Source organism: Pelophylax lessonae (genome assembly GCF_965119305.1).
Source record: "Pelophylax lessonae genome assembly, chromosome: 11".
NCBI lineage: Eukaryota > Metazoa > Chordata > Amphibia > Anura > Ranidae > Pelophylax > Pelophylax lessonae.
Genome location: NC_138778.1, coordinates 123,416,556 through 123,444,118, shown reverse-complemented (window position 1 = coordinate 123,444,118; position 27,563 = coordinate 123,416,556). Strand labels below are relative to the sequence as shown.

Sequence of the window (27,563 nt, the reverse complement as noted above, 5' to 3'; positions counted from 1 at the left end):
CCTGGGCAGACTATGAATACAGTATGGGGTACCCCTATATCCAGGCGAACCCCCCTGGGCAGACTATGAATACAGTATGGGGTACCCCTATATCCAGGTGAACCCCCCTGGGCAGACTATGAATACAGTACGGGGTACCCCTATATCCAGGAGAACCCCCCTGGGCAGACTATGAATACAGTATGGGGTACCCCTATATCCAGGAGAACCCCCCTGGGCAGACTATGAATACAGTATGGGGTACCCCTATATCCAGGCGAACCCCCCTGGGCAGACTATGAATACAGTATGGGGTACCCCTATATCCAGGAGAACCCCCCTGGGCAGACTATGAATACAGTATGGGGTACACCTATATCCAGGAGAACCCCCCTGGGCAGACTATGAATACAGTATGGGGTACCCCTATATCCAGGTGAACCCCCCTGGGCAGACTATGAATACAGTACGGGGTACCCCTATACTAAGGAGAACCCCCCTGGGCAGACTATGAATACAGTATGGGGTACCCCTATATCCAGGCGAACCCCCCTGGGCAGACTATGAATACAGTATGGGGTACCCCTATACCCAGGAGAACCCCCCTGGGCAGACTATGAATACAGTATGGGGTACCCCTATATCCAGGAGAACCCCCATGGGTAGACAGTAAAGAAGGAGTCTAGCAGACACACACAGGGAGAGTGATCAGAAGTATAACATCTGTGCACAGTGACCAATCAGGTTCTTGCTCAGTAAGCTCTGACAATGAAAGCTAACATGTGATTGGCTGCCATACAGAAGTGTGACTAATGAGGAGCCTAGGTTATAGTAGGAGATGAAGAAGAGTCCCATTCAGTAAGAGGAGCCCCAGGTGTGACTATAGAGGAGCCTAGGCTATAGTAGTAGATGAAGAAGAGTCCCATTCAGTAAGAGGAGCCCCAGGCACACACACACAGAGTATACAATCCCACCATAACATACCATAGATGTGTCCGCCTGCTGTGTGTACAGAGGAGTGTTCAGTGTCAGTCATATGACAGTGGGGAGTGTTCAATGGAAGCAGAGGGAGGGAAGTATGAACCCCATGGAGTCCGCACACCTCTTCTCCTGGCTGTTCTGTTCTGCTCTCCTATCCTCAGGGCTGGCCCGCAATGTGCTGATTCTGCTCGGTGAGTGTGTCCGCCCTAGTCACAGCTCAGTGCAGTCAGGGGGGGGCGCTGTTTATTCCACAACCAGACCCAGCTTATGCACACATACCCCCGTTATCTGCACCGCTCTATTCCTCATAGCAATACACATACTTTATATCTCCGTCCGCTCCCATTCTATAGGAGTATACACTTACTGCATTATAATAGATGACTACGCTTACTGTACTAGAACTGTGTCTTCTCCTGAGGAGGGGGAGGAACGCTAGGCGCCATCATAGCGGAGCCCTAATTAGCAGTGCGGTATACGCGTCATCCACGGGAACATGGCGGACAGAGTGGAGACCAAATATAGGGAGAGGCAGCCTCTAGTGGCAGTAACAGAAATCACTGAACTTAAAGAGGAAGTAAACTCTGTTTTTTTTTTTTTCCCTTACCTGCAAAGTAAAGGCATAATGTGCAGCACATACAATACTAGCACATTATGTGACAGTTACCTGCAAACTAAGCCCGCATCATCCCTGCTGGAGGCAGCATCCGTCTTCGCCTGTCTTCCTTCCAGGTCCACAGACTTCTGCTGTGTGACTGGCCAGAGCGGCGAGACGTCACTCCTGGGGATGCGCGCCGGAGCTGCCGTTCACGGCAGAGGGCTCTGAGGAAACGGCACATGCAGCCGTTCCCTCAGAGCGCATACACCGATGACGTCATCCGCACACGGTGTAGCGTGAAGATTGATCTCCCAGAGAGAGGCGGTCTGCCTGCCGCAAATGCGCATGCGCAGGATTTCCACTGAACAAGCCGAGCACCGAGCCTGATATACCTGGATATTATTAACCCACGAGGGCTACAGAGGGATGACACCACCCCTCTCTGGCAGATCGTTTTTCATGCTATCGACAGCGGGCGAAGGTGAGTGGATTTGCGGCACGCTACACCGCTCACCTTCGCCCGCTGTCCATAGCATGAAAAATGATCTGCCAGAGAGAGGTGGTGTCATCTACGCCTCTGCCGCTGTAGCCATCATCTCTGCCTCCGCCCTCTGTAGCCCTCATGGGTTGATAATATCCAGGTATATCGGGCTCGGCTTGTTCGGTGGAAATCCTGCGCATTTGCGGCAGGCAGACCGCCTCTCTCTGGGAGATCGATCTTCACGCTACAACGGTATACTGTACAGTAAATATCTCCTAAACGCTGCAGGTTTAGGATATCATTACAGTACCGATAGGTGAGCCTAATTCTAGTCTTATGCAGGGCTTTTTTTATTGGGAACGTGGGGGAACGCAGTGCCGGCACCTCCATCGCTGAATGTATGTAATGGCAAGGGGTGTGGGGTGTCCTGGAGGGTCTATTGATGCCCCCTGCCAGGGGATCTATTGTCACTGGTGAGAATCTGTTTTTGTATGAGGGTCTATTGTTGCTAGTGGGGAATCTATTGTTGCTGGCGTGTCTTATGTTGCTGGTAGGTATTTGCTGTTGAGGGAGAGGTCTATTGTTGCTGGCTGCTGTGGGGTCTATTGATACTGGCTTCTGGGGGATCTTTTGTTGCTGCTGGGGGTCTAATGTTGCTGGGGTGGATCTTTTTTTTGATGGGGGTGGTATTTTGTTGTGGGTAGTCCATTGTTGCTGTGGGGGGGGTCTATTGCTGTGGGGGGACCTATTGTTTCTGGAGTGGGGTCCATTGTTGCTGGGGAGTCTATTGTAGAATGAGGGGTTTATTGTTGATGGGGTAGGGTCTATTGTTTCTTGGAGGAATCTATTGTGGCTGGCTGCAAGGGATGTATTTTACTGCTTTTCTTGTTATTAAATTCCATACACATTATTTAGTATAAATTATGATATTTGGTTCTGTATTCTCTAAAAAGGGGCGGTAATGGGAGGTGAGTATGTGTGGAACCCAGGGACAGTGTTCAGAAGAGGGTAGGAGGCGGAGACAAGGGGTGACTCAGAAGAGGGGAGTTCCTGAACCTATTCTCTGAGAAAAAAAGCTATGGTCTTATGTAAAGGTACAAACATTAGCAGGAAGTTCACTTCCTCTTTAAAGCGGAGTTCCAGCCTCAAAATCCACTTTGGGCTATCCGATTTTTTTTTTTTTTTTTTTATGTTTACTTACCTGGATATTGAAGAAAATATACTTACCTTTCTTCCTCTTCCTCCCTCTGTGGCCGCGGCCCGCGCTGTCTCTTCCTGCTTGCATTGATTTCTGGGAGCTGAACGTCATTTCTCCCAGGAGTCAATGCGCCTGCACCGGCCCCGCTCGTCAGTTCAGGTGTGGGCGCCTCATTCCCTGCTAAACAGCTTCTGGGCATGCCCAGAAGCTGTGGAGGGATGACGCTCCTGCCCCGGAAGTGACGAACGGGGCCGGTACAGGTGCATTGATTCCTGGGATGATGACGTTCAGCTCCCAGAAATCAATGCAAGCAGGAAGAGACGGTGCGGGCCGGGGCCACAGAGGGAGGAAGAGGAAGAAAGGTAATGTGTGTGTGCCGGCGCAGTGCATTGTGGGACCGAAGAGGACATGGAAGAGGACACGCTGGCTTCAGCTGCCCACACCTGAGATGGCAACGCTGGAGAAGACATTTTCAAGGTAAGTATTTCTTCTAAAAGGTATTTTTTATTTATTGCGCTATAAACAAATAAAGCGACAATTCTGAAAAAAAAACAATATTTGTCACATTCTACTTTAAAACATTCCCAAAAAAATTTAAAAATCTAATTTTTTCATCCTTTTAGGCCAATTTGTATATTGTTACATATTTTTGGTAAAAAAAAAAAAAAAAATCCCAATAAGCATATTTTGTGCAAAAGTTATCGCACCTACAAACTAGGGGAAAGATTTGTCATTTTTATTTTTTTACTAGTAATGGCAGCGATCTGCAATTTTTAGCAGGACTGCGACATTGCGGCGGACAGATCGGACCCCTAACTGACATTTTTGAAACTTTTGGGGGGACCAGTGACATTAGTACAGTAATCAGTGCTAAAAATGTGCACTGTTACTGTAATAATGGAACTGGCAGGGAAGGGGTTAACCCAGGGGCGATCAAAGGGTTAAGTGTGAGTCTAGGGGAGTGTTTTCTAACTTTATGGGAGAGGGACTTGTGAAATGAACGAAGAGACCTGTGATGCTATATAGGAGGATCACAGGCGCTCTGTGTTCATTCCAGAGAGAACGGTCTGTTGTGTTCACAACAGCAGGCCGTCCTTCTCTCTCAGCAGGGAGCGATCGCAGGTGCTCGGCGGCAATCGCAGCTGCCGGCCCCGGGGATCGGCTTCCCCCGCAGCTTAATGGGGGCGGGCGCAGCCGAGCCAGCCTGCCGCAGTATATCTGCAGTGGGTGGTCGGCAAGTGGTTAAAGGTGCTGGAGCAAGTTGTTCTAGGGTAATCCTGATAAATAAAGTAGAACTAAAAGAACAATTTTTTTCTTTTATAGAGGAGGGAAGGGAGGGTTATAACCTTTTTAGATTGTTTTTTTTTATGCCATCTGTGTCCCCATGGAAGACTTTACTTCCTGTCTCATAGCCAAAGCAGCAAGTGAGAGGAAATCCCTGCAAATTAAGGGAATGCCAGGTCACCAGAATTAGTAAAGTGTAAAGGAAAATCCGCGCTTAGGATAAGAGAGGAGGGAGGTGGTAGGGAAAAAAATGAAATCCAATTGGCTGCAGCCCACTTCAGAATATAACCTGCTAGAGATTATACTAGATATGTGGAAAGAAGGAGGAAGTGCTTGGCGCTGCCAATATGTGCGTGAAATGGTAAAGGTGCTTCACTCAATGGTGGGAGATGATGAGTGTAAATATCACAAATGTTATGCACAGATAAGAAATGCAGTAGGTATATAAATAAATAAGTTAGTTCCCAAATGTTCAAAAGGTAAAATGCAATGATATAACATAAAACTTATATTCTAAAAGCCAATATTAAGTGTATATAAAAGCTAAATGGTGACATAAAATATCATAAATACACTGTGGTAAAAAGTAGTGCCCTTCAAGTGAGGGTGAGGTAGTGACGTTGAAAAAAAATATATATTATTAAAGTGCAGTGAATAGTTTATAAAGTAAAAAAGCAAACCAATAAATGGTGATGGAAAGTATGATTCAAAAAATAAATGTATATTGATTAGAGTGACTTAAGTGGCCTAAGAGTGACGTGCTCAAAGAAGAAGTCTCAATCCCAAAAAAAAAAGGGGGAAGAGAGTGCCCAGTTGGGTCCCCCAAATCACAATGGGGTGAACCAAAAAAGTGAAAAAATGAAAAAACGGATACAAAAAATGTGATACAAAAATGGCGACTAGGTGTCTGTTGTACAAGATATCTCCAAAGCAAAGGCGTGCTAGTAGGAGAAATGCGCAAGAGAATATAGTCCAAGAATGCACAAAAAATGCATCAACAGAGTCCTCAAAAGCGCATAAAGATTTAACAGTCCACAATAATGATGAGGTGCCAATATCACTGGTGCCACAGGGTGGATAATTCTAGAGTGAGGACTATGGTGCCCCCCTGTTCAGTGGGTCCGGTGCTCCCCTTTCTAGTAAAATACCGAGCTTACCAGAAAGAACTACCCCCACAGGGGTAGAGCGCAGGTCGATATTATTAGGGATCGCTCCCAAGGAAGAGGGGTCCGGTCACCTGGTCCACTTCAAATGTTCCAGTTCCCCGGGTCACAATTTCTTGGCGTATTGGTAGGGATATCCCAACTTTAGTGCTCCAAAAAAGCCATCCCAGGACATGTGTATAAAAAGATGCCTCCAAATAGTGAAATACCGCTAAACAATTTTTTATTGCATCAAAGATAAAAACAGGTACTCACATAAAAATTGTAGTAACAATCGCTCATATGACTTAGGAGCCGCAAGGTCCTCTCTGGCGGTATAGTGGTGAACGGCGTGCTTTCTCCCGACCGGAGCTGCGTTCCAAGCCGATCAGTACAACAAAAGCGGAAGTGATGCGGTGCGCACTCTACATGTTTCGTCGTAATGACGTCATCAGGCTACTTTTGAGGACTCTGTTGATACATTTTTTGTGCATTCTTGGACTATATTCTCTTGCGCATTTCTCCTACTAGCACGCCTTTGCTTTGGAGATATCTTGTACAACAGACACCTAGTCACCATTTTTGTATCACATTTTTTGTATCCGTTTTTTCATTTTTTCACTTTTTTGGTTCACCCCATTGTGATTTGGGGGACCCCACTGGGCACTCTCTTCCCCCTTTTTTTTTGGGATTGAGACTTCTTCTTTGAGCACGTCACTCTTCGGCCACTTAAGTCACTCTAATCAATATACATTTATTTTTTGAATCATACTTTCCATCACCATTTATTGGTTTGCTTTTTTACTTTATAAACTATTCACTGCACTTTAATAATATATATTTTTTTTTCAACGTCACTACCTCACCCTCACTTGAAGGGCACTACTTTTTACCACAGTGTATTTATGATATTTTATGTCACCATTTAGCTTTTATATACACTTAATATTGGCTTTTAGAATATAAGTTTTATTTTATATCATTGCATTTTACCTTTTGAACATTTGGGAACTAACTTATTTATTTATATATGAAAGGTAATACCCCTTGGTAGGTATAATTCTGCCGGCCAGTCTCCCTTCAATCTGCAAAGAATATACGAGCGCTCGGAAATACAACATCTAGACAGGTTAGTGTTTCAATGGTGTATTCGAATATATGTATCCTGAAGACAGCTTATATACAGTACAAAAAGGGGATGTAACAATTAGTCTTCCCAGACCACTAAAAATACGTTATGCAATTACTTCATCATGCATAGAAAGCAGGAAAGGTGTTCATATATACCAAGAGACAAAGAATGTTTACATTCAGGAAGCAGCCCAGGAAAGACTGAGTCTGAAATAATACCCTTAGAAATCAGGACAGGCTTCTCTCAGTAAAACACAATCGAAGGAAACTTACAATGGAAAAGAATTGAAGGAAGCCCATAGCTTTGAGAATCAGCATCCTATAGAAAACCTAAATTCTTTAAAATAGTTACAGTTCATAAAGGGGGCCTCTGGATAAATGAATTTAAGCATGGCTAAATTAATATCACTTATATCAATCCTCTCATTTGTCATAAAATGACAATTAGAAGTCTTGTTTCCAAAATGCATCATCTTGTGTTGCCTTCTTATAAATACATTGGCCCATTTTTACAAGCAAATATATAAAAAGAAGAAGAAGCAATAAACAAAAGTAACATTCCAGCTTGTCTGATCCATGATAATACAGATCCAAAAAAAATCTCCAAAACTTCTCATGATACCTCGGCCTTTAAGGTGGTAGATACAGTTAGTAACAGTCCATACAAGGGAAAACACTGAAAATGAAGTCAGGTATCAGCAACCACAGTTTGTCTGAGTCCGGTGAAACTGGAAAAGTCATTTTCTACAGGGTCAGGGCGGTCTGTCCCCGTTAGTACCCCCTTTTCTTGACTCTCCTGTTCAAGGTCAGGGCGGTCTGCCCCCGTTAGTACCTCCTTTCTTGCTTCTGGATCCTCCGGCTCAGGTCCTCTCCGCACCAACTTCACTCTAGTGGCATGGATCCAATTAGGGCTGTGTTCGGTCAAAACAGCGGTCCTGGTAACTGCTACCACGGTGGTCTCTGGGCCGTAGGTGAAATCCTTTTGTTTCTTTCTTTTGGGCAGCAGCTTCATCACCACTACGTCTCCTCCTCTGAAAGGATGGGTATTTTCCTGTAAAGAGAAAAGAAAGGTGCGAGCAACTTTTTGTTCCGTACCACTTGATTCAAAGTTTCAATTACTCTTTTCTTAATTTGTCTTTATTTGTGCTATTCATTCTTTCCATTATACCTGATAATAATCTATCTTCAAGATTTTAACTAGTTCCTGGCATATTTTTGATATGAAAGCATGAGCAATATGAGAACTAATTCGAAGCAGGCACCCCCATCCAGGAATAATCTCCTGATTGAGAATGCACGCCACCGTGTGGGCATCTCCCTTTTTGTGGTCCTAAATGCTTCCACTCATCTGCTAAACACGTCCACTATTGAGTAAAAGAACTCTTATTTCTTCCCTGCTTTGGGCCTATATGTGAAATCTATTTGTAGAAGTGTGAATGGGTTTGATGGGTATTGGAGATGCTCATGTTTGGATTGTTTGTTCCTAATACAGGTGATGCATCTAGCAACATATGCTTGCATTAAACTGTCAGTAATACTTCATATGTTCTTTCCCACCCCCTGTGTCCTATTCCATAATACTAGGCAATAAACAGTGGGGCGCTAGCTGCGGGGATACACACAAGAGCTCCCCTCTTTTAGAAAAAGGCTATTCACAACTTTTTCTAAAACATCACCTAAGTCCTTTAAAACCTGTTCTGTAGCATGCGTTTGTAGCTTTGATAATGTGTGATCTTTTGGCCTGGAGCAGGAAATTATCTACAAAAACATCTTCTACTCCTTCTATGGCTGCCTATATATCAGGTTTGAGTGTAACACACCCTTTAATACCAGTAGCCCATTTAAAACTGGGGCCTACCTAGGGCAAATGATGTAGCCATTCCTATTACCATCCCACAAGATGCTATGTGCTATGTTCAGAGTCACTTCAGGCATGCCTTTAGGCCTGGATTGCGACCATCTTTGGACAAAAACTATAGGGCAAAGTCTACCACCATACTCCTGGGCAAGTACACCTGTCATGGTCTTACAATTATCCCTTGCATAAACACAAAACATTTTTCCATGATTTGGGAGGCCCAGTGCAGGCGCTACAACCATAGCATTTTTCAGATACATAAACGTATTAAACATTTCTTGTGACATTTCTGGACCTGTGGTTTGTCTCAAAATGTTATTATAGACAGGAGCAGTCCGGATCCATAACAATCAATGATCCTGTGGGCGGGCAAGACCCACTGTGGGCTGGCAAGACCCACTTCTTATATGACTGACTCTACTATCACCCTCTGTGAGAACAAAACCAAGGTAAAAAAACATTTTCCTGACACCACTGTCATAATTCCTGTGACACTTTGTTTCCACATACATGTACAATTCTTCAATAAACTCACTCGCTCTGACTGGCCTCCACAGAGTGACTACATATGTCATATACATATTGTAGCGGGACTGACCCATGAGCAGGTGTCCATCCCCTCTTGCGTGGTCTGGAGAACTATAGAACAGACAACCAAATTGTCTATTTAGCCCTAAGGCATTTCTACACCAGGTCAGTTACCTGGACTGAAAAACAAGAAACAAAGATGGCTGTGTCTCCTTGTCCAATAGGACGCTTAAAAAAACACATTACTTAAACCAATCACTGTAAAGTGGGTAGCATCGGATGGTATGGCTGTCAGTAGAGATGGCATATCAGATACCACTTGCAGATAAAGAACTAAAAACTTTGTGGCTTAGTGACAATTTTCCAAAAAAACTTTTTGGCTTCATGCTACTCTAACAAAAATCTGGCCAGAAGTTCCCCTCTTTCAATAGAGGATAACCGTAAAAATATCATTCATGAACTATAATCAGATAAAAGTTAATCTGATTTGAAACTTTTGGCTCTGTGCCAACAGGGTCCAATGGTCACACTAATTGCGGTAACTCTTTCTGTCCAAAAATAAATTCTATAATAAATTATCTCAAAATATCCTGCCGACAACGGCAATTAATGTTTGCCTAATAAAATAGTGTTTTCTATTCACTATTATTACTCTTTCCAGAGGTTTCTATGTTTTATACACAATGTATAAATGGAAAACTCCAAAAAACTTTAAAAAAAAGAATTGCATATGTGTGGGAATGCTGGCACTGTTAGTCCTACAACTGTTATGAATTAGGAAATGCTAGCTGCATTTGCAGAAGTGACCCCCCTCTTTTCCCCTCGCGTAAGGAAATGTAGTAGCTTAAAGCGTATATGATAAGGTCTTTAGAGAAGCAAAAATTTTGTGCTTGTCTGACATTACGAAGAAAACTACACCTACCTTGGAGAATGAAACTGTGGGGTACAGGTGTGGTCAGGGGCATTTGTAAGGTAATATTATTATTGTAGGGGGTGCCTATGTTGAAAATGTCCTACTCTTTGATTTGCCTCTTCTGATAAGGCCTTTGGAAATGCGTGCTGACAGGCTGTTTTTCTTTAGACAGATCAAAAAGCCAGCCATATCGCTTTCTGTTATGACTTTTTGAAAACCTTCTAAAGTTTTTGTAGCCCAATCAGAAACTTGCTGTTTTACAATTAACATGTACTGTGACTTTAAATTAACAACAAATGTTTGAATTATAAGACTGTGCTATTCAGCAGTGACACCTAACTGCCCAAAACTCACCTGTCTCACCTGTCTTCTGTGTATAGGCAATCGCTGTGGACTATATCTATGTGTTTAAAGACTTTCACTTTCACTTCTAATAGCTCTACATAGCTTTTTCCTATTCTATTGTACTAATACGGGGCATAAATAAACCAATTCTCCCCGCATGTTCCATGTACTTTACATTACAACTAAACATTTACTAAAATATTTACTTGTATCCTAATATCTCTAAGGCTGGCCACACATGTCCGGACAACTCTTTATCGTACAATTTTCTGTTAGATCCACCACAAACCACATAATAAGAGGTCAAAATTAAACATATTCATTTGTATCCAATTAGGTAGGTGCTTGTACTACATAGCTGAAGGTAAATTTCAAGAAAATTGTAAGAAAATTGTATCGTGTATGGCCAGCATCAGAAATAAACCTTTAGTATAAATTCACAAAACCATAAAAGAAATATGTCTCTAAGATTTACAAATTCACTTAAATGTATCTGGGTCCTTAGACCCTCTTTATGGTTAAAAAACATTCCTGAAAAGCCACTTGGTGTATGTATATTAAACCTTAAAATTTCGACTCTGAATTTCCCTTCTTGGAACAACCCAAAAAAAAAACCCTTTCAGAGTCTTGACTGATACTCCCAGGTATTGTGGCTATCAAGAAGGTTTTCCTACCATTATAGACAAACAAACAATACACATAATAAACATTTATCTTGATTTGTCTGATAACCTACGATCGGTCAGTCAATTTTTACAATAATAATGTGACTGTCGCTATCAGGAACAGTGTGTTATGTTATCAGTCCGCAGGCGCAATTTTTACAAGTCATATATAATTATATATACACAGTTTCCATATATGTCAAACCAGTAATCGTGACAAATAAGTTCCTCTTATTAGACATAAAAGTAAATGAACTTAAATCTCTACACAAAAGTGACAAAACAGTTCATTTAACTTACCAACTGACATTTCATTCTTACAACAGTACAATAAGCAATATAATAAAAAGCACAATAAGCAAAAAACATGCATAGCACTCTTAGCAGGTTGAAGGGAGTATTCCTACCACTATTTAAATTTGCCTAGGCTAATAATCTGACTGTGAGCTACCTCAGCTCAAACAGCTAATAATCTATCTGTGAGCTACCTCAGCTCAAACAGACCTATTCTCCTGTGCTACCACAGCACTAGGGTTCTTAGAAATGTGCCTGCAATCAGGGTGTCATAAGACAGAAGAGTCTCACTTACCTCTGATGGCAAAGTCACATCCCACTTCTGACACCAGTTCTGAAAGGTAATACCCCTTGGTAGGTATAATTCTGCCGGCCAGTCTCCCTTCAATCTGCAAAGAATATACGAGCGCTCGGAAATACAACATCTAGACAGGTTAGTGTTTCAATGGTGTATTCGAATATATGTATCCTGAAGACAGCTTATATACAGTACAAAAAGGGGATGTAACAATTAGTCTTCCCAGACCACTAAAAATACGTTATGCAATTACTTCATCATGCATAGAAAGCAGGAAAGGTGTTCATATATACCAAGAGACAAAGAATGTTTACATTCAGGAAGCAGCCCAGGAAAGACTGAGTCTGAAATAATACCCTTAGAAATCAGGACAGGCTTCTCTCAGTAAAACACAATCGAAGGAAACTTACAATGGAAAAGAATTGAAGGAAGCCCATAGCTTTGAGAATCAGCATCCTATAGAAAACCTAAATTCTTTAAAATAGTTACAGTTCATAAAGGGGGCCTCTGGATAAATGAATTTAAGCATGGCTAAATTAATATCACTTATATCAATATACCTACGGCTTATCACCAGAATTAGTGTCCCCATTGGAAGATTTCCCCTCTTTCTTCCCTTCCCCATTGGGATTTTCTTTTACTTTCACTTTCAATGACAATGGTACACAGGATAAATAGAGAGGGTGGATCTCCTTAACGGGGACACAGACAGCAATAAAAACCTGACAGATGTTTTAATCCATCTCCCCTCTGCCTAAAACTAAAAAATAAGATTTGCCTTTATGATATCAGAAAGTGCAGTCCACAAAGAGCATTTTTACAACCGCTTTTAGGAGCGTCAGGCTTTTTTTTTTTGCAGCCTAAAAATGCCCCTACATGTTCTATGGCCTCGTGCACACATGGGTGTTTTGGAATTGGAAGTGGTATAGATGTTTTAAAGCTGCAAAAAAACCCGGGGCCAGCGCGTTTTGAGGACCGGTGTTACAGCTGTAAAAACGTCTAACACTGCTGAACGCAGCTTAACGCCGGATACAGTCCGGCAGGTCAGGAAAGGGGAGGGACAAGCAAGTGCCCCCCCTTTCAGAACCAAACTAGGCCACACACCCTCAACATGGGGGGGTGGGTGATTTGGGGCAGTGAGGGAACTGCACCCCCCACCCTATGTTGATGGGGACAAGGGCCTCTTCCCGACAACCCTGGGCGGTGGATGTGTGGGTCTGCAGGCAGAGGGCTTATAGAAATCATGAAGCCCCCTTTAAAAAGGGGGCCCCCGGATCCCGACACCCCCCCCATATGTGAATGAGTATGGGGTACATTGTACCCATTCACCCCAAAAAAGGCAGTGTAGTGTAAATAAAGACAGTTATGAGAAGTCCTGTATGGGTATGAGAAATCTTCCTCTGATCTTTTCCTTCCAGTGTTCTGCCTCCGGTCTTCTCCACCACCAAACCAGTCCTCCTCGGACACTGTCTCCTGTGGTTATGCCAGCTCTGCTCTCTGCCAGTTCTTGCATAGCCATGGGGCGTGGCTATCCGGTGATGTCACCTTGAGACCTCACCCCTTGTGTCGTCATGTGACATCAGAGAGTAGAGCTGGCATAATCACGAGAGACAGCGAAGGAGGAGGAATGGGTCGGCAGCAGAGAAGACCGGAGGGAGAAAATCAGAGAAAGATTTTTAATAAAGGACTTCTCAAAACCGTCTCTTGTCTTTATTTACACTACACTGCCTTTTTTGGGGTGAATGGGTAGGAGTACAGATTCAGATAAGCCCCCTGCCCGCAGACAACCACCAGGGTTGTCGAGAAGAGGCCCTTGCCCTCCCAGAGCCCCCCCTGCCCCAAAGCACCCACCCTCCATGTTAAGGGTGTGTGGCCTGGTAAGGTTTGGGGGGGGGGGTGCTCGCTTGTCCCCTCCCCTTTCCTGACTTAATGGACTGCATGCTCGGATAAGGGTCTGGTATGGATTTGGGGGTGGGGCACGCCATGTTTTTTTTTTTTCGGGTGCGAGGTTCCCTTTTAAGATCCATACCAGACTCAAAGGGCCTGGTGTAGATCTTGGGAGGGAACCCCACACCGTGTTTTTTTTTAATTTTTGGCATGGGGTTCCCCTTCATGATCCTCAGAGCACAAGTTGCACTACAAATCAGATCATCATTGGATGCGCCTTCTGTTCCAATGAGTAGACTGAATGTCGGATCAGTTAAGACGGCTCTCATAGGGAACAACTGATTTTGAATAAAGGTAGAGAAACGCTGCTAAAAGCTAATGCGGCTAAACGCGCATTAACGCCAATGCAAAAAGCTACTAAAAGTGCGTTTATACAGCCGCTTTTTCCTGGCGTTGGTAGTGGCTTTGCAGCTCGTTTTTTCTAACGCCCTGTGTGCATGAGGCCTAAAAAGGAATAAAACCTCAAAGATGTCAAACAATAAGTGAAACATCCATCAATAAATAAAATCCGTAAAAACCTAAAGCACAGTTCCACCAAAAAGTGAAAGCTCCACTAATCTGCTTCCTCCTCCCCCCCTCCCAGTGCCACATTTGGCACCTTTCGGAGGGTGGGTGGAGCAAATACCTGTCAAAAAATTTCCATGTAAGGTCGCTGTGGTCATTTATGGCCCCTCCTTCTCCCTTTCCCGCTGCCTTCTGGGAGATGCACAGGTCCCAGAAGACAGTGGGACCATTCAGAAAGCGCAGTGCGACTCGTGCATGTGCAGTAAGAAACAGGCTGAGAAGCTGCAAGGCTCTATTTTCTGTTTCCCCTAGTAAGGATGCCAGCGCCTGCACCCAAAGCCAATGGACGCATCAGCTAGTGGTGCCGACATCGCAGGATACCAGGGCAGGTAAGTGTCCCTATATTAAAAGTCAGCAGCTACAGTATTTGTAGATGCTGACTTTTATTTTTTTTTTAATACAGGCTGGAACTCCAATTTAAATCAAATGTTGTTCCCAATGTGAATTCAGTGATTATTATGTATATCATTCATATGTATTCCACTTGACATAAGAATGAAAGTGCTACACCGCAGTGCCCCCCACCTATCCCTGAAGCCTCTTGCCTCAGAAATAGACCTACTCTAAGGTAAGGTCTATCACGCTTTCCCAAACACTGGGTAAGTAATTGTGCAGTATGCTTCCAAGCAGCCTCTGGCAGATCATCCATCCATTCATCCTGGGACTCGGGATTCAGCCTATATAACAAGTGGGAGAAGCTTCAGGCTAAGTGACATACCCGTATATTGCTACTGTGAACTTGCAACTATATCCACAGGACACAGCTGGTTGTGTTTGCCGGTACCCGGCCGCTTTGTTCAGCCAGAGAATCACAATATCAACAAAGCTGTTATGAATGAATTCATTCAGTTGTTTTTCCTATGCTGTGATCGGCCCACAGCTGTCACATGGTACCTGGGCCAATCACAGCACCCTGTACCATGTGATTAGCTGTAACCAATCACAGATCACTAGTAATCACAGCTGTTCTCTATGTAACCCATTTATGAGAGTACAAAACATTGCTGTTGCAATGATCATCATTGTAGCAACAATCAAAGTGTAAGAGCCCATTCACACTAGCGCGACTTGTCAGGCGACTTGTCAGCCTGACAAGTCGCGGTCCATTGAGAAGTACAGGACCCGTTCTAATAGGAGCGACACAAGTCGCTCCGACTTAGAAAAAGGGTCCTGTACTACATTGGGGCGACCTCGGAGCGACTTGCATAGACTTCCATTATGTGAAGTCCCTGCAAGTCGCGCCGAAGTCGCGCTGCACGTGACTTCACAGGTCGCCCCCCCCCCCGAAGTCGTGTCGCCTCAGTGTGAACCGGCTCTAAAAGAAAAAAAATATCCTTGATCACCCCCAGAGTAGTACAGTGTTACACTAAACTACTCTGACAAAAGTACAGTATGTTGAAAAAAAAAAAAAGTTTTTTTTTTTTTTTTACATACTGCCATTGGTCGGTGTCCTTGATCACCACCACACCAGTCATAAGATGATGCTGTACTGAAATGGTGACAGTATGTTTAAAATAATAATAATTTAACCACTTCCCGCCTGCCCTATAACAGAATGACGGCGGGAATGTGGTTGTATTATCCTGACCGGACGTCATATGACGGCGGCAGGATAACACAGCTCTGGGCGCCCCCCGGGGGCGCGCAGAGCTGCGATCGGTGATGCGAGGTGTCAGTCTGACACCCTGCACCTCCGATCTCGGTAAAGAGACTACTGACATAGCTCTTTACCATGTGATCAGCCGTGTCCAATCACGGCTGGTCACATCGTAAACAGGAACAGCCGTTGATCGGCTTTCCTTAGTTCGTGCCTGACAGGCACGAGTAAAGGAGCGCCGATCGGCGGCTCCCCTGACGGGGGGGGGGGGTCGGCACTGGTAATCAGATCATTGATTACCAGTGCAGACCCTCGGGGGGGGGGGGGATGCCACTAGATCCACCAGGGATGCCCACTATGACCCCAGGGATGCCCACTATGACCCCAGGGATGCCCATTATGGCCACCAGGGATGGCAATCAGGGCTCAGGGAGCCCCCCATTGCCCTCCCCATCAGTGATGCCCACCAGTGTCCCACCAGTGTCCTCCCTATCAGTGCTGCCCACAAGTGCCCATCATTGCCATCCTTTAGTGTCGCCCACCAGTGCCCATTATTGCCCACCAGTGCCGCCCGTCAGTGCCGATCAGTGCCGCCCATCAGTGCCCATCAGTGCCGCCTATCAGTGCCCATTAGAGCCTGTCAGTGCCACCTATCAGTGCCCACCAATGCTGCATATCTGTGCTACCTATCAGTGCCGCCCATCAGTGCCACCCCATCAGTGCCTGTCAGTGCAGTCTCATCAGTGCTCATCAGTGCAGGAAAAAACTTATTTATTTACAAAATTGTATAACATAAACAAAAAAACTTTTTTTTTTTTTTCAAACTTTTCGGTCTTTTTTTATTTGTTTAGCAAAAAGTAAAAATCGCACAGGTGATCAAATACCACCAAAAGAAAGCTCTATTTGTGGGGGGAAAATGACATAAATTTGGTGTAGGTACAGTGTTGCATGACCGCGCAATTGTCATTCAAATTGCAACAGTGCTAAAAGGGGAAAATTGGCCTGGGCAGGAAGGGAGGGAAGTGCCCTGTATTAAAGTGGTTAAACTTTACTTTAATACAGGGCACTTTCACCCCCTTCCTGTCCAAACCAATTTTCAGCTTTCAGGGCTGTCACACTTTGAATGACAATTGCTACATTTTTAGCATTTTTTTCTCACAAATAGAGCTTTCTTTTTGTGGTATTTGATTACCACTGGGTTTTTTATTTTTTGCTAAATAAATTAAAAAAGATTGACATTTTTGATTAAAAAAAAAAAAAAAGCTTTAGTTTCAAAATTTTGTAAATAGGTACATTTTCTCCTTCACTGACGGGCACTGATGATGCGGCACTGGTGAGGAGGCACGAATAGGCAGCACTGATAGGTGGCACTGATGGGGACTGATTGGCATTTGTAATAGGCACCTCTGATGGGGGCTGTGCTGATAATCAATGCACGGATTATCAGCGCAGACTCCCTCCTGTCAGGAACCATGAATCAGACTGAGACAGAAAATGGAGTAAAAATCACAAGTTTAATGTAATGGTAAAAAATGGTACAGAACAGTAAACATAATCAAAACATAAGCCAGCAGAGAAACTCCAGATAGGTTGACAAGGCAACGGCAGGAAAGAATGAACAAGGCAGCTTAAATAGCCAGAAGGGGCTGGCTGCAGGCAGGACTGACGAGCAGATAATTATAATTAGGTGAGCCACTAAGGAAACAATAAGTGCTGACAATTATCCTACAGCTGAGCAGCCTGAGCACAGAGAAGAGAGATGCTGCGAGCCCAGCCCTGACAGAGAGCCACTGATCGACTCTCCTCTACTCGTGCCTTTTCAGCGCGAAATGAGGAAAGCAGATAACTGGCTCTTCCTGGTTACTGCTGTGATCAGCTTTGATTGGTCACAGCTGATCACATGGTAAAGAGCCTACATCATAGAGATCAGATATGCGGTGTGTCAGAGTGACACCCCCCCCCCACACCGCGCGCACGGGTGCCTTATCCTGCTGGACATCATATGATGCCCATTCAGGATAACTGATCCTCTGTCCGGCTGATAACAGAATAATGGTTGATGATGTGGTTAATTTCTTAATTTTCCAAATAACTGTGACAAAAAATTACAATATAGATTAGAATATATGTTAATATATTCAGCTCAAAACTGATAATCTGTTTATTAAGGTGTCTTTCTCTCACGGTATAATTTCCCCACTGTGTGCCTCCTAGGTGTGAATTCCCATTGTTAATTGAGTCACCTATTGTTTCTGTGTGTCTGCAAGGACTGCGTCCACTTCACCTCATTGCCAAACTATTGTGGGCTGTAAAGCTGGCCATACATTATACTACTTTCTTATTCAATTTCCTTTAGATTTACCTTCAACTATGTAGTGAAAGGGCCTGCCTGATTGCATATGAATTGAAAGTGTTTAGGTTTGACCTCATATTATATGGTCTTGGTAAATTGTAAGAATATTTAATAATAAATATCTTGCGCTCGTACTTATGTCAGAATATTTATACTGCTCTGAATATAGCAGTGTATTTATTTATGGTTAATAAGCAAAGATCTATGCGGTAGGAGATTCTCCACTTATTCCATAAATTAATGTCGTGAATTCTTTTTAATTGATTAATTTCTTTTTAAAAGCATATACCAATCTTAGTGAGTACAGTCTACAGTATGGAATATATATAAAAATATTTATTCTCAAGACATGCAAACCCGATATATGACCAAACAAGAAGTGACACAAAAAGATAACTCTTACATAAACTACTAACTTCAAACAATCAATGCAATGCGATGTTTAGCTCAATAATGAAAGTGAAAGTAAAACAAAGTGAAATCAAAATGAAAGCAATATTACCATTTCTTCCCAGGTATAGTATAAGCCATAAATTAATGTTCTATATAAACAGACTACAATGGTCTGCGTAATGCATATCCGAAAGTCACGTCACTGCAGATGAGTGAGAATAAGCCATGCAAAATGGAATACTTAAAATTGCAAATAATGCACTAAATCTGATATTAATAAAAATGTATAAAAACAAAAATCAGCTTTTTAGAGAAAAATCTACCATGGTTTATACGGCTGGGATTGTAATCTCATTACCCTTAAATATGCAATATAAAACATATAAGGAAAGAATAAACAATTGTTGAATAAAATCAATAACATAGCAAGGCATAATTACCACACTTAAGATGGCCGCTAGCTTCAAATGGGCGTTACCAGAGTCCTAAGATGGATGACTTTTCTTAAGATGGTGGCTTCCCTTCAAGTTTCAGATGAATGATGGACAAATAGAGTATGCCTGGATGAGTCTATTGAGGAATGTAATAGCGTGTGTGTGATGTAAGTGAATTGTATGTTGGGCAATGTAATGTGTGTCCTCTCTCATATCCGGGTTGGTCTTTTATTTGGTAAGAACAAAGAGCTATAAAAATTACCATAAGTAAAACCCAGAGGGATGAAACATTATCCCAATTGGTCGGGATATTCTATACCTAAACTGGTGAGGTCAGAGACACACCTCTTTTGATAATTAACCCAATACTTGGTATAATGAAATAAGGATGATTTCTCTATATGTAAGAGTAATCATAAAACACATATAAAACTTTGTCCAGACTCCCAGTACATACATAAATGTCCACCTGTATCTCCATCATTCACCTTGGCAATTAATGCCATTTAAAATTATATAATTTAACACAATATAATATTTTTATATGGGAAATCTGAAATTATCTCAAGACTCCACCTGGTATTTTGTCTCCAGAGGGCAGTATTGTACCGTTCATTAGATTTTGTATTTAACATAATTAAAACATTTTGTTATCTGATGACCTATTGACCTCTAGCTAGTGAATAGCCATTACTTATTTGGATTGTGACACAACTGTCAGACATCTAGACTAGGATAGGAAGATCTATGATACCTCTGAACACTTAGACACAAACTTCTCTAAAATGAGGTAATTAGTGACGAGATACATATGTCCTTACACTTATTAGAAAAAGAATTCTAAGTAAGATTATTACTATGAGAATATAAACCCAAAATGTGATATAACATTCCTAAATATATATGTATATGCCTTACATAATATAATAACATAATTATGGCTAATATCTTCACACACATATAATAATGTATCTATAAAAACATATATAGTTCTCATTTTAAAATGTCTGATGAAAAACACTGAGCCATTGTCTATTGTTAAATACTTATAGACAGACTGGCACTACCATCCCCTTAACATCTGTTATCTGATAGAGATGTCAATGTATCAGCTTATTTATGACAAAAGAAAATAGAAATGTCTGCTGAGATTATAAGACCCTATTGTTGAAATTCTATGCTCTCTTGTAAGCTTGTAAGAGACATTTTGTTTAACAAGTATATATGAACTTTGTTTGACCTTAAAAACAAAATGGAAGTCATGCTGCACCATTCAGAATCTTATATGCATAATATGAATATACATGGCTTTTAAAATCATTTTTATTTTACCTATTATTATTTGAATCACACCCAAAAGTCCCGACAAAATCTAAAGGAAAACTATAGAAAAAAATTGTATAATGTATGGCCAGCCTTAGTTTATATTAGCTGTTCATTAGATGTACTCTTATTACTGTGTAGCAGGATTCCCAGCCTTTTTGCTGGATGTGGGTCTGCCAGGGTTACCGCTAATGACAACAGCACATTTAAGCATTTTCTCCAAGTGTGAGCACTGAGACAAAAAACAGTCCAGCATGTTTGGTTTTGTATTTATTTAGGAACTTGGATGGGGGAAGGGAATGAGTGGGATACTCCTCTGGCTTAACTATACACAATTCAAAGGGACTTTGAGAAAAATGCCTTCTGACCCTGACTTGACGCTGGCTGAATGCCGGTCAACGCCCATTGGCGCTACGTAACGCTGACTTGCTGACTGTGGACTTGAACTGACTTCTGACACTCCCCGGTGATGCAAAAGTCCTCTACACTGCTTCCTTTAGCCTTCCTGGTTGAGGTAGCTATTTGTGAATACTGCTGCAACTCTTAACTCTTTAGGGCCCAAACTGGCGCCCCCTTTACTCTTCAGGGTCAAACTCTGGCATCCCCTTTACTAACACTTCTGCACAGGCTAGCTAGCTAGCTCCTGGATCCCTCTGACCTTCCAGAGTGGTCTCCTATCCTAGGCAGACCCCAGGACAGTTTACAGTACTCACAACACCGTTTTCGTGGAAACTCCAGCCCCAACAGCCCCGCTTGGTCTTCAGCTCACTGGAGCTCTCTGCAGCTCAGCTCAGCCTTCTGTCCTCTTAGGCCAGCCGCCTAGGACACCAGTTCTCTGCTGACAGGAGGAGAGACTGCTGTCACCTCCCTCCCGGGACTCTGCTTCCCGCCAAAGACATCCTGTCATGCTCTCCCCCTAGACTTATACCCCCATCCCAGGATGCATTGCGGCAAATTCTGCCCTCACTGGGATAGATACAAGCCCCGGTGTGCTATTGGCAGTGTTGGTCATGTAACCTAAAAAAAGTAATTAGTTATAGTTACTAGTTACTTCTCCCAAAAAGTAACTGAGTTAGTGACTGAGTTACAGCAGTAACAAAGTAACTAATTATCAGGGAAAGTAACTATTGCGTTACTTTAAAAAAATATTTAAATATGTCAAATAACTTATATGCCCCTTGTATGCGTGGTATTTGGTTAGTGGTACCTGCGTGGTATTTGCTGAGAGTGGCATTGTGGTACCTGCGTGGTAAACTGCTGGTGTATAGGGTGGGTGGGTAGGTGTATTTGGGGGTCAGTGGGTGTATAGGGTGGGTAGATAGGTGTATATAGGGGTCAGTGGGTGTATAGAGTGGGTGGGTAGGTGTATATAGGGGTCAGTGGGTAGGTGTATATAGGGGTCAGTGGGTGTATAGGGAGGGTGTGTAGGTGTATATAGGGGTCAGTGGGTGTATAGGGAGGGTGGGTAGGTGTATATAGGGGTCAGTGGGTGTATAGGGAGGGTGGGTAGGTGTATATCGGGGTCAGTGGGTGTATAGGGAGGGTGGGTAGGTGTATATAGGGGTCAGTGGGTAGGTGTATATAGGGGTCAGTGGGTGTATAGGGTGGGTGGGTAGGTGTATATAGGGGTCAGTGGGTGTATAGAGTGGGTGGGTAGGTGTATATAGGGGTCAGTGGGTGTATAGAGTGGGTGGGTAGGTGTATATAGGGGTCAGTGGGTGTAAACACAGCCTTGAATAAGCTCTACCAGGATGGTAAATGTCCACTAAGGTACCTCGTGACCATCTGCATCAACCCAGCTGGACAATATTTTATCATACTTCTTGGGACAGTTTCTGCTTTCATACCTTATTTTGTACAATAGTAGCAAGGTGTTGACCACTTTGCACCAAGAAGCCCAAGTAGGAGGGTCAACAGACTTATACCTTAACAAAAATTTCTCTTCTCGCATAGAACAGTGCAAAAGTATGACATAACTTGGTGTACCTATCTCCAACAATATCTTCCATATTGCTTGGTAATAAAACAAGAGGGCCCAAGGGTACAACAGTGTCACATATATCACTCAGAGCGTCAACCACTAACAGTATGAGCGGAGCTTAGGGAAAGACCACACTATATGCCAAAATGAACTGATTTCGGTAGTGCATGAGGTACACATAGGGTCTCTCCCAGGGTAAATAGTGGCCAGTCTTTGGGGAGTATAGTATGCCCTGTGAAGAAATTTTGATTGTAGGAACCTGTTCCTGGCTGAGATTATGGATTGAATGTAGGAGGACATTTGTCCCACTCATCTTCACTAAGGGTAGGAATGTCCGCTTTCCATTTATAAAAGGTTTGGGTTAGTCCAGCGTCATGGGCTACAGACAGTCGGAGGTAGAGAGAAGATAAGGGTTTCGCCATCTCTTTGGAGGACCGGAGGCGCTCTACGGGATCTAAAACTAGGACAATGGGGTCGGGGAATTGAGCCCTGATAGCATGCCGCAGTTGCCAGTAGTGGACCTGCAGGGAACTGGGTAGCGAGTATGTTCTACGCAGGTCTGGGAAGAGGATGATCCTACCATCTGACACAATATGTTTTAGAGTGATTATTCCCTGTTTAGCCCATATGTATGGGTCAGAAATTGAGTGTGAATGTGGGAGAAATGGGTTTGACCATAGGGGTGTATGCAGGGAAATATGGGATGGTTTCCTGTATTTGGCCTGGGCTTGATTCCATACCAAGTTGCTTAAGGCCGCATAGGACCCCAGAATGGCCGCCTCCAGAGTCACCGCTGGATTCTTTCTAAGCTGGGAGAACCACCACTGGGCGGTGACCAACACCGCTGCCCACAAATATAATTGGAAGATCGGAAGTGTCAAACCACCGCTATAGCGGGAAGTATAGGGTCAGTAAAGATAGTAAAACTTACATAGTTTGTCACCGTTGCACAGGTGTGTGCGAGTTTAAAGTGTGACATGTTTGGTATGTATTTACTCAGCGTAATACCATCTTTTATATTGGGTATTGTGTTTTTGTGCATTAAAATTGAAAAAAAGTGTACTTTTTCTCCAAAAAATTTTGTTTAAAAAAAAAAAACACTGCGCAAATACCGTGTGACATAAAACATTGCAAGACCCACCAGTTTATTGTCTAGGGCCTCTGCTTTAAAAAAAATATACATAATGTTTGTTCTAACTAATTTTCTAGTGAAAAATACAGATTTTTTTCTTCCCGTAAGAAGCACACCTGTCTAAAGCTAAGATCAGCTAGTAAAAGTGTTTACCCTGAAATGTGAGGAGTACAATCATTGCACAATGTGCTAATTCAGCGCTTGCACAGCAAAAACAGTGAATACTTGTTGCGACATAAACCACGTCTTTTACATAAACCTTTAAAAGATGCCATTTAAAACTTGTACTTCTCCATTGCTTTGGTTGGCTATTAAAGTATAAATTTTACCAAGAGAAGGTTCCAACAGAAATTACTAATTGTCTCTCTAGCCCTAGAACTTTGAGTCACTCACCTGGAATTGGTACACAGCTAGTAATGTCAGAGAAAAACAGTAAACATCCTGATCTGCACATGTGTGCTGGGTCAGTGGTTAAGCTATCAGGCCTTTTGCACACTGCAGCTTGAAAAAACTTACTACAGCCTTTTTTTTTTTTAACTGATCTAAAATGCAGCCCATTGTTCACAATGTGCCTGCACACACAGGCACGTAAACAAGTGCTGCGTCTTTTTAACCGCTTGCTGACCGCCGCAAGTACATATACTGCGGCGGTCAGCCCTGGCCAGGCAAAGTGACGTACCGGTACGTCACTAGCCTGTGAGCCAATAGGGGGTGAGCGCGTCGCCGCCAGAGGCGCGCTCCCGCCCCCGCTCGTTCATGGACACCTCCGCGCGAGTGACCGGCGGACCTGATGTCCGCCGGTCACTCGCGATCGTCCGCTGTGAAGGGAGAAAGGCAGGCGGCTAATGTAAGCAAAGCCGCCTGTCATTCTTCCCTGTGTAACAGCAGAGATCATACGGTCCTGCTATGTAGAACCGTAGATCTCTGCTGTTACATGTAAAGCCACATCCCTGCACAGTTAGAAACACGCCCCTAGGGACACACATAACCCCTCCTTCTCCAATAAAGTTAACCCCTTCCCTGCCAGTGTCATTTTTACAGTAACAGTGCATATGTATAGCACTGATTGCTGTAGGAATGTCACTGGTACCCCCAAAAGTGTCAAAAATGTCAGTCAAGGGTCCAATCTGTCCGCTGCAATGTCGCAGTCCCGCAGAAAAAAAATCGCAGATCGCTGCCATTACTCGTTAAAAAAAAACAAAAAAATTACAAAAATCTTTCCCTTAGTTAGTAAACGCAATAACTTTTGCGCAAACCAATCAAAATACGCTTATTGTGATTTTTTTTTTTACCAAACATATGTAGCAGAAAACAAATTGGCCAAAAATTTTTAAAAAATTTTGATTTTTACATTTTTTTGGGGAATTTCATATAAAAAAATGTGAAAAATATTGTTATTTTTGCAAAATTGTCGCTATTTTTTTGTTTATAGCGCATGATCAAAAAATCGCACAGGTGATCAAATACCACCAAAAGAAAGCTCTGTTTGTGGGAAAAAAAAGGACATCAAATTCGTTTAGGTACAGCGTCGCACGACCGGGCAATTGTCCGTTAAAGTCACGCAGTGCCGAATCGCAAAATAGGGCCTGGTCAGGAAGGGGGTAAAATCTTCCGCGGCTTAAGTGGTTAAAGGGAAGTTCTAGTCAAAAATGACATTTTTCCTATTAATAGTACATAGTTTCATAGTGAGGTTGAAAAAAGACATCAGTCCATCCAGTTCAACCCATAATGTGTGTGTGTGTGTGTTTGCTGATAACCGTACATTGTATACCCCTGTATGTTGTGGTCTTTAACCACTTTACCACCGGAGGATTTTGCTGTCTTCCGTCCAGGCCACTTTTTGCGATTCGGCGCTGTGCGACTTCAACTGACAATTGCGCGGTCGTGCGATGCCGTACCCAAACGAAATTTATGTCCTTTTTTCCCACAAACAGAGCTTTCTTTTGGTGGTATTTGATCACCTGTGCGATTTTTACTTTTTGCGCTATAAACAAAAAAAGAGCGTTTATTTTGAAAAAACAACAATATTTTTAACATTTTTTTATATGAAATTCTCCCCAAAAAAGATGTAAAAACCAATTTTTTTAAAAATTTTTGGCCAATTTGTTTTATGCTACATATGTTTGGTAAAAAAAATCGCAATAAGCGTATTTTGATTGGTTTGCGCAAAAGTTATTGCGTTTACTAACAAAGGGAAAGATTTCTGTCATTTTTGGTGTTTTTTTTTTAACGCGTAATGGCGGCGATCTGCGATTTTTTTTGCGGGACTGCGACATTGCGGTGGACAGATCGGACCCTTGACTGACATTTTTGACACTTTTGGGGGTACCAGTGACATTACTGCAGTAATCAGTGCTATAAATATGCACTGTTACTGTAAAAATGACACTGGCAGGGAAGGGGTTAATTTTATTGGAGAGGGAGGGGTTAATGTATGCCTGGTGCTTACTGACGTGTAGGGGGGGAGGTGACTGTGTGAGTCATGGACAGATCGGATCTCCAGCTATGCTGAACAGTCCGATCTGTCACTCCCTGTCACTATGGGGATCCGCCCGCTGTGTTTACACACAGCGGGCGGATCTCCAGACTCGATCCCCGACGATCGGGTAAGAGCAGCGGCGATCGCCGCTGCTCCTCCCCTGGCCCGACTCCCGCTGTGAATGAAAACAGCGGGAGCGAGCCTCCGGCGGCGCGCAAGCGCCGCCCAGAAGGGGGAGTGTCCAATCACGTTAATACTACGTGACTGGACGATAACGAACCACTCTGCCGCAGTAGTATTACTGTGAGCGGTTGTAGAGTGGTTAAGGTGCCCATCTAATCGTTTTTTGAAACTATCGATGCTCCCTGCTGATACAACTGCTTGTGGAAGAGAATTCCACATCCTTAACCGTTCTGACAGTAAAGAACCCCTTACGTAGTTTAAGGTTAAACCGTTTTTCTTCTAGTGAGTGGCCCAGTGTCTTATTGTATTTCCTTTCTCTGAATAGGTTTTTCCATATGCTCGGGTCGCCAGTGCAGTATTTGCACATTGATATCATATCCCCCCTCAATCGTCTCTTCTCCAGAGAGAATAGGTTCAGTGCTTGTAGTCTTTCCTCATAGCCGATGTCCTCCATTCCCCTAATTATTTTTGTTACCCTTCTCTGGACTTTCTCCAGTTCCAACACATCCTTCCTGAGGACCGGTGCCCAGAACTGGACAGCATACTCCAGATGTGGCCGGACCAGAGTCTTGTAGAGTGGGAGAAAAATCTCTTTATTTCTGGAGTGAATCCCCTTTTGTATACATGCCAGTACTCTGTTGGCTTTGCTTGCAGCGGCTTGGCATTGCATGCCACTGCCAAGCCTGTTGTCCACTAGGACCCCCGGGTCCTTTTCCATCTTGGATTCACCCAGAGGTTCCCCCCCCCCCCCCAGCAGATAGCTTGCATTTGTGTTTCTGACACCCAAGTGCATTACCCTACATTTTTTAACTCTAAATCTCATCTGCCATGTAGTTGCCCACCCCATTATTTTGTTCAGGTCTGCTTGCAAGGTTTCTACATCCTGCATAGAAGATATTGCCCTGCTTAGCTTTGTATCTTCCGCAAATACTGAGATTGTGCTAGATATCCCAACCTCTAGGTTGCTTATGAACAAATTAAACAGGATTGGTTCCAGGACAGATCCTTGGGGGACCCCACTTTCCACATCTGCCCAATCTGAGTACCTCTGGACTCACCCCTAGAGCCAGTTCTCTATCCAGGCACTCACCCTATGGTCCATACCTACGTACCTTAGTTTGTACATTAAGCGTTTGTGGGGAACTGTGTCAAATGTCTTTGAAAACTCCAGATACACCACACCCACAGGCCTTCCTTTATCTAGATGGCAACTCAATTCATCATAGAAGGTTAATAGATTGGTCTGGCAAGAACGATTTTTCATGAATCCATTCTGATTATTAGGAATAATACCGTTTTCATTACTAAAGTCTTGTGTATATAGTCCCTTAGCAACCCCTCCAATATTTTGCAGACTACTGATGTTAGTCTAACCGGCCTACAGTTCCCCCGGGATATATCTCGGCCCTTTTTTAAATATTGGTTCCCACGTTGGCTTCTTTCCAATCAGCTGGCACTATACCCGTCTGTAGACTATCCATA

At 43.2% G+C, this 27,563-nt stretch overlaps 1 protein-coding gene across 1 annotated transcript in view; it reads left to right on the top strand.

The window, feature by feature from the left end:
- Positions 1 to 981: 981 nt before the first annotated feature.
- SGSH (N-sulfoglucosamine sulfohydrolase) overlaps positions 982 to 27,563 on the top strand; it is a 133,846-nt gene continuing 107,264 nt past the window's right edge. The window contains exon 1 of the mRNA XM_082272530.1: positions 982 to 1,151. Within this exon, the coding sequence (XP_082128656.1) occupies positions 1,016 to 1,151 (136 nt within the window). The 5' untranslated portion in view covers positions 982 to 1,015. The remainder of the gene's footprint in view (positions 1,152 to 27,563) is intronic.